The following is a 12,388-nucleotide window of genomic DNA, read 5'->3' on the forward strand; positions in this document are numbered from 1 at the left end:
TAGAATTTTTATTTTTATTATATTAGCTCAGCTTACCCATGAGCAATTGATATTGTTCAAGATGTATAGCTCTAACTTTATTTGTGTGACAAATGTTTTGTAATTTGTGTTCATATCATTCTTGGCTTTGTCTTAACAGATAGAATCCCAAATATCTTATATTGTCTGTAGTTACTTTAAATGGGATAGTTGCTACTACATTAATTCTTATGCTCTCTAATGTTTTTATTAGGAATGGGTTCAACTTACTTTCTTGAGCAAGGGTTCTTAACTTTGGGTTTTGGAGGGTTTTTGGTAATTCTATGTATTTTATGCATTGTAAGATAGCATTTTGAGAAAAGGTTCCTAAGTTTCACTAGATAGACAAAGAGATACATGATAAAAAAAAGATTAAAAATTTCTGCTCTAGAGACTGTCTTGCCACAAGAGAAAGTGATTCTATTAGGGCAGTTAGGCAGTGTGGTGGAGACAGTATGGAGCCTGGAGTCAAATAGAGTCATCTTTCTGAGTTCAAAGCTAACCCTCAGACACTTATTAATTTTGTGACCCTGGGCAAGCACATAACTCTGTTAGCTTCAATTTCTCATCTATAAAACGAGCTAGAGAAGGAAATGGCAAACAACTCCTATTCTTTGCGAAGAAAACCCCAGATGATATCACAAAGTCAGACATGATTACAAAATGATTAAAAAAATAATAATAAGATTCAACTAAACATTCCAGTCTGCTTAAATATTTTTAACTTCTGACTTTGTTGATATTAGCTTAACCTTTCAGTTTTGTGTCATTTGAAAACTTTATAAGTATGCTATCTTTATCTAAGTCATTGTTAAAAATATGAAATAACGCAGAGCAGGGGGAGTTCCCTGGGATATATTACCATAGACCTTCCTCCAAATTGACATTAATACAGTATTGAATTCCACTGGGATCTGGTCTTTAAAAAGTTTTCAGACTTAACTTTTCCTTTCTTTGAAAATTGGAGATGGTTGTGCTTCTTCAGTTCTGGGATGCCTCTCTCATTCTCAACAATTTTTTAGAGGTCATTTAGAATCATTCAGCAATCACATTTTCCTTAAGTTTTTTTTTTTTTTTCATCAGTAATGATTTGAATTCATCAAGAGTAGCCATTTAGAAGTACAGTTAGAAAGAAAGGTGAATGTAGAATCGGGGCCTAAGCCTGAATTGAAAGTTAGCATTTTGTAACTTGAAATATCATGTGCAAATCCCTTTTAAACTCTCTGAGACTTACTTCAAAATATCACAAAATTTGAGGATTGGAAGAGACCACAGGCTTTTGATTTGGTTTGGTTTGGTTTTTGGAAATGTGATTGGTTTTGCTGATATTTTTTCTTATTCCTTAGAGGCACACAAGGGAAAATTTGGGTGTTGTTAAAAACAAACAATATTAATAAAAATAGTATTTTTTAAAAGAAAAGTGATTACTGTGACTAGGTAGTTCATCTCATACATGAAGAGTAATCCCTATTGTAACATACCCAAGAAATGGTTTTCCAGCCTTTGAAACAAATCATTTCTGTAGTCCCTTTCAGTTCTGAATATATGATCCATGATCAAGTCAACAATCATTTATTAAATGTTTACTATATGTATTGTAAATTTTTTAAAAGGTAATAACAGTTTCTGCTTTCAAGGAGCTTATAGCCTAATGGAAATAAGGACACACAAACTATGTACAAACAATATATATATATAAAATAAATTGGTGATAATTTTAAGAGGGAAAGCCTTCAGATAAAGAACTGGGAAAAGCTTATTGCAGAAAGTGGGAAAGATTTGAAGAAAAACAGGAAAGCCAGGAGGCAGAGATAGAGAATTTCAGGCATAGGGGACATCTTGTGAAAAGTGTAGATATCAGGACAGTCCAGAATTAGGAGATACAAATGTTATGTTCCAAGAACAGGAAGGGGGCATGTTATCTCTAGACTGTAGATGTGGAAGTAAAGTGAAAGAAGACTAGAGAGGTAGGGGGACAGGAGAACAGGTTATGAAAGGCTTTAAAAGCCAGCCATATGGTATTTTATATTTAATTCAGAAGGTAATAGAGAACCACTAGAATTGATTGGAATAGCAAGATAATTTGCCAATTCCACCCCCCTCCCCATGAAGGTCAATTTGATAGCTGAGTTGGGGATAGGCTACAGTGGAGACCAATAGTCAGGAAGACCAACCCCAGGTGTGAGAAAATTGAAAGGGCTGCACCAGAGTGTTCAGGAGAGAAAAATACATATCAGAGATGTTATAATGCGTAGATCTTGGTAACTGATTAGACATGGAGAGTAAGAGATACTTAATTTGTAAGCCTAGGTGATTAATAAGAGCTTGATGATAGTGCCTGTGACAATAATAGGGAAATTAGAAAGAGGAAAGAGTTTTGGGAAAAGAAAATGAATTCAATTTTGGACATGATGAATTTAAGATTTCTGTGAGACATCCAATTCAAGATGTTTAGTAGGCATTTGGAGATGAGAAACCAGAGATTAAGAGAGTTGTTAGTGCTAAACAAATAGATCTGAGATTCAACTGCATGAATTTATCTGATGATTGAATCTATAAGAACTGATAAGATTACCAAGTGAAATAATACTGAGAGTGAAAAGAAGAGAGACAAGCTTAGAAAGTTGGAGGGATACCCACAGTTAGAAAAAGATAAAGGGAGAGAGTCAGGCAAATAGGAGGAGATCCAATAGAGAGCAGTTTAATAAAATTCTACAGAAAAGGAAGTATCAAGAAGGTGATTCAGAGTTTAATAAGAATAGGGATTGAAAAAATTTAGATATGGCAATTAAGAGATCATTATTAAGTTTAGTAATAAAAATCCTAGTTTTCAATTAAATTTTGGTGTTTTTCCATGGCCTTATATTACATGTAATTTTTGTTGCATGGTGATTTGAAGAGAATGCACTTAGTATTTCTGATTTGATTATAAGCCTTTTATGCCCTAACATATAGTCAGTTTTTGTGAAGGTGCCAGGTACTCAGAAAAAAATATTTTCCTTTCTATTTCCATTCAGTTTTCTCCAGAGGTTTATCATACTCAACTTTTCTAAAATTCTATTCATCTTCTTAACTTTTTCTTGTTTATTTTGTGGTTAGACTTATCTACTTCAGAGTGAGGTAGATTGAGATCCCCCCACTAGTATAGTTTTACTATCTTATTTCTTTCTGCAACTCACTTCTTTGCTTTTTTGCTTGTTTTAAAAAAGTTGAGCTCTGCTCTTAGGGCACAAGGAGATTGTCCAAAGCTGCTTTTTCAGGGGGACAGTGGCCTCTCACTGTTCTTCACTCTGGGGCTGGTGGTACTGCTAGCATTCCTGCTGTGCTAGTTTAGATTGGCCTGACCTAATCCTACCTTTTATGCCAGGGTTCAGAGACTCGCAATTTGCCTTTTAGAGGTCTCATAGCTTGTCTACTGAACCACTGGCCCTCTGAGCCAAGATAGAGGGGCCAGTGCTACTTGTTTATACTTTGGCCAAGGGCTTCTTGCCAGATTTCCCATGTTTCCCCCTGTCCAAGTGATAAACTTTTCCTGAAGTCCTTTCAAGATAGCTTAAGCTGGAAAATTGTTTCATTCCAAATTTTTCTGGGTTCTTTCACTCCAAAATCCATTCAGAGGCTTGATCTAGTGCTGATTCTGAAGGAAAATAGAGAGTTCAGGCAATGTCCTGGATTCTATCCTCCATCTTGGCTCTGCCTTGGTGATAACAGTCCTTAATAACCTTGGGATTTCAACTCCCAGTTAATAATTTTTATTCTGTCCTTTCTAATTCTCTAGGCAGAAATAAAAACAAGCTGTTAGTTAAGCAGTTGTGTTTGCTTTTTTTGTCATCTAATGCCATTATTTCATCTACCCAAAAGCAGATTTTGTTCTTTCTTTAATCTTCCTCTTCATCACAATGTACTAAGAAAACTTTTTTTATTACCTTTAACACATCTTGCCATCCTCAGTTCATTGTAAGCTTTATTGCAATTGCTATCATTTTTATAGTATCAGGCCACATTTAGCTTTCTGTGTTTACCTTAGTTATCTGCCTTTGCTTTCTTTTATATGTGTGTTTTTCAATTGGTGAATTCCCTTTGCATCCACACCGAACATTGTTGCTCATCTTTTTCTTTAAATTTCCTTTAATATTGTTTCCATTTATACCTTTAGAATTTTATTTTTGCGAATTTCCCATCCCTTCTGGGTTGAATTGTTCCATAGAATTTTAGTTTATGGCTTTCTACCTTGCCTTTCTCTGAATTCCTTGGCCTAACATTAAATGCTCATTTTAATTTGATTTCATTCTACCTTTGCAGCTTTATTTCCTAAATTCCTCTATTAGGTGTTGCCGATCTTGTCCTACAGAATTCTGCCTCTGTAATTCATATACAATATCTCTGTTCCTTCTCATCTCTACCCATTCAAGTTCTTCCTATTTTTAAGGTCCAGATTAGATGTCATCTCCTCTCTGAAGCATATTTCTTCTGTTAAACTGCCTTAGCTGAAAGTGATCATTTTCTCTTCAAAGTTTTCTACAGTACTATATCTATATAGCTTACTTGCCCCACACACATTCTATTTTATTTTATATTTATTTACATAGACTCATCTACCCATTAAGTTGTAAGCTTCTTGAGACCAAAGGTATGTCTTATTTCATTTTTGTATTTGTGTTCTAGATGCCTACTACAGTATTTTGGACATACTAAGTTTATAATAAATGTTAAGTTGAATAAAATTGGAATTTCCTATTTTTCTTAGGAGAATCCAAGCGAAGAAGATGCTGCAATTGTGGACAAAATACTGTCTTCTAGAATAGTAAAGAAAGAAGTAAGTACTTTACTGTTTTATATTGTGCATTTCATGTTCTTTCTGAATTATAATGATTGGTTTTTTTTCCCTCTTAGATATCATCTGGAATGATGATTGATGCAGAAGAATTTTTTGTAAAATACAAGAATTAGTAAGTATTGTATATGTTTCAGACAGTAAGAAAGGAGATTCTGGTTTAGAAGTACAATCTTTAGAACATTAGGAAATTATTATCGCCCTAATTTATCTTATTGGTTTTTTAAAAAATTTTAATACCAATACTGTTTTTATTATTTACTTTATTGCATTGGCCTAATTGAAAAATTAAGTAGAATTCCATGGTCCAAAGTCACTTAAAGGAAATTAAATAAATTTGTTTATTATTTTCTTGTTTTTGAGATGCTTACATTTATTTTCTATGCTTGCATCAACATTCATGAATAATTTCTTTAACATATAATTCTTGTTTTAATAAGTGAATTTAACTTCTTGTATGGATTAATTGAATATAAGAATGAATGATCGGGGGTAAGACAAAAAAATTACAAATTGTTTATTTAAAAGAAAAATACAAAGTTAAATATATTTGATTTATCCTGGGTTTTTTTTTTTTTTGGTAAGTTCCATTCTTTGTTATTTCAAAATTTGTAGACATAACTATATGATTCTGGAATTAAGATGGTTTTATTTTTATAAAATAGCATTTTTTCTTAATAACAAGAGAGTTAACAATAAAGATCTTAATGATAAATAATGCTGTTTTGCTTATTAGAATGCTTCTATATAGCAGACTACTGACTTATGTACTAAGTCTTGTTTAGGTTACAATGAGCAGCACATTTTTAGTCCAGAAGTTATTTATGTGACAGTAGCCATAAAGCAAAATGTCAGATCATCAAATTACAAAGCTGAAAGTTAGTATCTGTTAATGGATTGTGCCCATATAAAAGAGCCTACATTGGCTTACTTTGATATAATAACATTATAATTTTTATAACAACTTCAGCTCCTATCTTCTTTTTTTTTTTTTTAATAGCTTTTTATTTACAAGTTATATGCATGGGTAATTTTACAGCATTGACAATTGCCATACCTTTTGTTCCAATTTTTCCCCTCCTTCTCCCCATCCCCTCCCCTAGATGGCAGGTTGACCAATACGTGTCAAATATGTTAAAGTATAAATGAAATACAAAATAAGTATGTGTCTAAACCGTTATTTTGCTGTATAGAAAGAATCGGACTCTGAAATAGTGTACAATTGGCCTGTGAAGGAAATCAAAAATTCAGGCAGACAAAAATATAGGAATTGGGAATTCTATGTAATGGTTGTTAGTCATCTCCCAGAGTTTTTTTGCTAGGTGTAGCTGGTTCAATTCATTACTGCTCCATTGGAATTGATTTGGTTCATCTCATTGTTCAGCTCCTATCTTCACTGTGAATGGGCCACAGAACAACAACTTTTAAAAGATAAAAGAATACAGCAGAAAATCAAAAGATTCAAATTGAGACAAGCACAACGAGCCCATTTTTTTGCAGATGTAAGTAATAAACACCCCCCAAAAAAGTTATGTAAATTTCTGTTTGCTGAACTCTGTTTGAAGTATTGTTTGCCAAGACTTTTGAGAAATTATACTTGGGCCTTCTCAGCCTTACTCTTTGAATGTAACTATTGTATATAAGACAAACCTAAGTTTTTCTTCTAAATTAATTTTGAAAATTCATCAAGGGGAGGGAATAATGTTCGTACTAATTTAATGGGTATAGAAAAATAATTTGTAATTGGTTTTAGTGCTTATAGATAGATATGGATATGTGTTATATGTAAATTTCCACTGTTTAAAAAACAATGATGAAATTACTACATAAAGACCTCCTGTGGTTATATCTGTTTTGATATGGGGGCCATCTGTTGAGTGGCTGCTGGAGGTCTAACTCAGACCTGTAGAATAGATCTCTTCATGCCAGAGGATGATGATAATACAAGGAGACTGAGAGACAATTGCATTGTCTGACCTCTCTCCTTTTCCCTCTTGCCTCCAATTTATTTCATTACCAATCCACAAGGAGCATGCGTTAGTAAAGGCTGCTTTGCAACTCCTTCAAGTGTTATGATTCACAGCTGTGGAAGCACTCAGAGAATTGACCTGCCCCTTCACCTAGGCATGGTCCTTAACATATATCACAGAGTTTTTGAACAAAGGAATTATTTAATTGAAAAGGAATTCAAACATAACATTTAGCCTTTGAAAGATTGTAATAGGTGAATTATATCAGGATCCTGCTCAATGGAGGCAGGATTGCCCACCAACAATTTCTTGGCCAGCTGTTTACTATCACAGTGAGAGGCATTTTTATTGATTTTTTTTAAAAAAGGTTTATTTTTGATAACCCTACATTTAAACGAAGCAGGCAACAAAGGCTTAACCTTTTTATGTAAGTAGTTATCAGTAAAATAATGGGTTAATATTATTTCCAAGGTCCACATGAAATTATTTTTAACCTAATTAAAATAAAACAAGTTGTAATTCTGCTAGTGAATCTTTCACTCAGCCATTGAGTTTATTCACACCATTTGACAACTAAATTACTTTTGAATTTTAGATGGAAGAAGAACCTTTTAACCCTGACTATGTTGAAGTTGATAGAGTATTAGAAGTTTCTTTTTGTGAAGATAAGGACACTGGTGAGGTAAGTATTCAGTAAAATAAGCCAAAAAATATAACTTTCCAAATAAAAAACTGTTTTAAAAATCATGTTCTAAAAATAAAATTTTATTTTTATTAAAGTGTTTTAGGATTTCTTTGTTTTAACAATTTTTAAAAAAAATTTAAATTTAACTGATTAAAATTTTAAATTATTTTTTTATAGCCTGTAATTTACTATTTGGTAAAATGGTGCTCATTGCCATATGAAGATAGTACATGGGAACTAAAGGAGGATGTAGATCAAGCAAAAATAGAAGAATTTGAACAATTGCAAGCCTCAAGGCCTGACTCTAGGCATTTGGTAAGGATATCTATGGATTATGAACAACTTATCTTCAAAAAGCCTTGATAACTTCCTGACTCTACCTGTTGATTTTGTTCATTCTATATTGTTTTTTAAGTTTCCTTTTCTTATATTTTCTCATTTTCTTTTGTATTTAAAAACGGCATCAGTAATGATTTTGTTACCTTTGTCAGTTTTCCCAGTCAGCAGTATTTAGACTTCAACAATTATGGTGATGTTTATCTCACTTCCTACTTGTTCTCCTGTTTTTAACTTTTAACCTAGTAAGGCAAAGGAAAGACACCTGCAAATTAGTATGAGCATATTTTTCTCAGGTTATCTTTCTGATCAGCAAGTAGATATTGAGTATCTGTTAAAGTTAAATTTTATTTGATAAGAAAAATATACAATTTGAAATGTTTCAGTAAATTATAATTTAATACTTAATAAATAGCATTAAGTCAGGCTAAGTTCTAAGGAAAAGGTTTATCAATTTGCGTGATGTTCTTTGTTAGGTTTTCTGGAGGTCTTGGAGCAGCCTTCTTTTCAGTAGAGTAATCACCACAAGAATAGTCAGGTGTTAAAGTCTAAAAGTCTTTATTGTCGCCTTGCCTGGGGCTGGGCAGGTTTCTGGAGAGCCTTTCAGACCACCTTGACCTTGGTCTCACTGGGGGAAGTGTAGGAAGCCAGGCCTGCCACCAGGGTGCTGTGAGATGAAGTGAACAAATCTGGCTCTGCCCCTTCCAAGTCTGTGTCTGACCCTTCTGAGTCTCACTCCAAGCCCTTCTGAGTCTGTCTCTGGCTCTGAAAGATCTTGGTCTCAGTAGGGGAAGTGAGGGAGGCCAGGCCTTCCACCAATGTGGTGTAAGATGGAGTAAATCTCTCTTAGTCCGAGGGCTTGAGCTCCCGCCTCCAGTCTGCTTGGCTTCTCTGGATCTGACTCTGGCTGAGGCTTCCAGGTTATATGCTCTCTTATAATTACATTATCATAGGTGTGAATCTTGTAGAACTATATTAAGTAGTAAGTACATGTATTGAACTAGAAAATTATTAAGCACCATGCTAAACTACATAACCATTGTCTCATCAATTCTACTGACTTAACACCTTTTAAGAATCCTTGTTTCAGAGTTCTGGCCCATAACAAATTTGATAGCTAAATAAAGGATAATTGTAGCTAATAAATGATAGTTATGTGAAAGTCATCCCTACTTATTTGGATGAGAGGAGCAGAAATTTGTGGCCACTTAGAACTGTGAGGAAACCACTTTATTGTTAAATTTGTTTTTAAAATGTACTATTTTGTTTAAGAATAATTTAAAAGGGCATATCTTGGAAATCTTTATTACTAATATTGGTAATCCTTTGCTAAAATCTTGTTCCTTATTATGGTATGGAAGTAAATCTACATTCTCAAAAGATAGTTCCTGCAAAATATAAACTCTGGCCCTACCAATGTCAAAAGACTTGAATAATTAGTTCAGAGATGTGCTATAAATCTGTCGTCTGGAGAATGGCCTACTTGAGTTTGAGCAGCTCATCACCAGGTTGGGTAAGAAGATGAGAATTTGGGAACCACAACAGCACTTGAAGACTCCTTCCTAAGTCATAAAAGAGTATTTCAGTTGAAAGGAGTTAACAACAGCAAAAAACAGATGTTTGAAATATTCTTGATTACAGTGATGAGCATTTACATCATAATTTATGGATTATAAATCATTTTCCTTATCACCTTGTAAAGTAGGTAAAAAATATGTAGGTACCATAGCAAAATGTTAATCAGTTCCAACTTGAAAATAGGTTTACTATTTATTCAAAGAGGTGAAAGTAGCAAATGGTATAAGGAAACATTGCTGAATTTTTATGAAAAACTAACTCTCAGTAACAATTTCATTTAAAAAATAATGCCACCCACTAAAAAAAAAAAATTGCACAATTGAAGAGGAAAAACTTTGGAATATCAAGGATTCATAAAAATGAAATTAATATGTGTATGGTATGGCAAACCCCAATTCAAAAGTACTCAGAGATATCTCAAAGTGAAGAATAGAAATTTTATTAGGATCTTGGGAGAAATAGATAGTTCTCTCACTAAAGTCACAAAAGTTGTAAGATGACTTAAATGGTCAGTGAGAAAAAAAAATCTTCTAATCCTCCTAAAATCATTGGCAAACCTGACCTTTGTCTCTGGAATTTAGGTGAGCCTTTTGTGACACTAGGGTCTTGGTTATGCAAGACTTGTTCCAAAAGAAAAAAAGTTTGTTCTGCTTCTAAGGTAAAGGATCACTTAAAATGGTTTAAGGAGACTTGGTTTTACCTCAGGCTTTTCTCAGTCAACAAATAGAGATTTGCCAATTTATAGACCTCTCGAATATCCCCAAGCTATTAAATAGTTAGATTCTTCTCTAAGCAGTTAAGTAAAGGTCAAGGGGCAAGTTTTTTCTCTTCTTCCCAGAGCCTAATGATTAACAAATTCTGCTGGGTCTTGAATTTCCTGCAGTTATTATTCTGAGAAGTCCTCAGTCTCCCAGTTCACTCAAATCCCCAGTTTAATTAACATAAAAGGACTTCTCATCTTTGTTTGAATTCCTGTAACATAATCCCACAAGTTTAAAACAATGAGCAGGAATCACCTCCCCTCTCTTTCAGCAATTCCCACTATTTGTCTTGGAAAAAGTCATCAGAGTACAGATTGGCATCTGGCAGGTGTAGAACTACAGCATTGTGGAGGCCTGGGCCTCAGGTCCATTGTCCTATCAGCTCCCACCTCAAACAGTCCAGACCCAGACTCATTTTGAGAAAAGGGGCAAAAGTCTTGTTTTCCGGAATTTCTTCCTGCTGTCCAGGGGCATATAGCTGACTTTTCTCCAGTGGAGTCTGGACTGAAGAGGGGAGACGAGTGAGTTGTAGGTGGCACTAACAGCATCAGAATCAGGTCTCGTTTGATTTCAGGTTGACCAAGTGGCTGGAATTTTATGACTCAGAGTCTGGGAGAAGACATCTCTTACAAGTATATTAAAAATACAAGGATTAAATATGAGCAAAAGAGAAATAATAAACAAAGGTAGGGCTAATATACAGGTTACTAGGGACAGTCAGTAACCAGGAAACCCTCACAGAAAAATGCTAGGGGGGATGATGCTATCATAAATTCTTGATAACTTAGAAGGACTTAGGAGCCAGAATGTCTGAACGACCCCTTATCTTGAGATTACACATTTACAGTTTATAACCTTAGAATAGCCAGCCCTAAGTTATATAAATCCTAATTGGGGGGAGAGGGGAGGAGGGAGAGGAGTTGTTGCAACCAGGGGGATTGAGGCAGAACAATTTAAGGAACTTGTGGCACAACATTCCACACTTTTTTTTCTGAATATTCAAATCATTGAATTACCTTCCCCTAGATACCTAGAAGGTCTTAGCACTATAATTTTGACCAAGAAAATAAACCAAAATAGAACTAGAAAAATGCAAGGACTTATGGCAAGTACAAGTTTCTCCCTGACAACCCCAAATTTAACAGCAGTACAAAGGCTCCCTTTTGTACGCACGTCAGGTCCTCTGCAATTTTGAAGCACCATCTCAGCCAAGGAATCTAGCTTGAGATAGACAATTCACTGTGAGCTAGGTGGTCTGCAGTCATTTGTGCACTTAATTCAGCCTCTTCCTATATAAGAATAAACAAGTTTATTTAACATATATTGGTCAACCTGCCATCTGGGGGAGGGGGTGGGAGGAAGGAGGGGGAAATTTGAAACAAAAGGTTTGGCAATTGTCAATGCTGTAAAATTACTCATGCATATAACTTGTAAATAAAAAGCTGTAATAAAAAATGATTTAAAAAAAAAAAAGAATAAACAAGTTTGCCTCACAGGATAGGCAAACAGCTGTCAGCTATAGTCCCAATAAATAAAACAGCAATTAGGTCTCACAGACAACTGTGCTAATTGTCATCTCATTATTTAGAAACCTTTAAAAACCTGAATATCCATAGACACAAATATCCAGGCTAAATATTCATTTGCCTAAGTATTTAGGATATAACAATTACATATAATCAGATTGGAAACAGCAAGGTATGACATAATTGAATAGCATTAATAATTTCTATTGACCATTTGTTCTGATCAATCATAGGAGAAAAAAATTCAGGGACATGACTATAACATAATATAAGCAGTCAAAACTGATCCTTCAGCGCATACAGGATAAAATAGCTTTAACTCAGTTTTATTCCAGGTAATTGTCCCACTAACTGTCAGAGGGTGGAGCTTTAAAACTTTCAAATAATAGTAGCTACAAGCCCAAGAAATTTTACCTCCATTAACAAATCTCATTAATCAAAGTTTCACATAAATCCCAAACTATAATCCCAAGTACTATATAGTACTAAATGACCTCATTTACCATGACCTACCTTATATTGATAACAGTAAGAAATGTGTCGCAGTAAATTCACACAATTATCTTATATATCCAAATAGATTTTCATAAGTGAAGATTACACAAATCACTTTGCTTTAAAATACCCAATACATAGAAAAATTCTAAATTGCATATTATCCATCACAGAAACATTCTCAG

General features: G+C 34.1%; 1 protein-coding gene across 16 annotated transcripts in view; it reads left to right on the forward strand.

Moving 5' to 3' along the window:
• The window catches only part of CHD9 (chromodomain helicase DNA binding protein 9), a 250,227-nt gene that overhangs the window by 152,819 nt on the left and 85,020 nt on the right, over positions 1–12,388 (forward strand). For all 16 annotated transcript variants that reach the window (XM_031954497.1, XM_031954491.1, XM_031954498.1 and 13 more), the window contains 5 exons: positions 4,766–4,834; positions 4,912–4,967; positions 6,237–6,354; positions 7,418–7,504; positions 7,685–7,822. In XM_031954497.1, coding sequence (XP_031810357.1) covers positions 4,766–4,834; positions 4,912–4,967; positions 6,237–6,354; positions 7,418–7,504; positions 7,685–7,822 — 468 coding nt within the window. The remainder of the gene's footprint in view (positions 1–4,765; positions 4,835–4,911; positions 4,968–6,236; positions 6,355–7,417; positions 7,505–7,684; positions 7,823–12,388) is intronic.

Source organism: Sarcophilus harrisii, chromosome 2 (assembly GCF_902635505.1).
Source record: "Sarcophilus harrisii chromosome 2, mSarHar1.11, whole genome shotgun sequence".
NCBI lineage: Eukaryota > Metazoa > Chordata > Mammalia > Dasyuromorphia > Dasyuridae > Sarcophilus > Sarcophilus harrisii.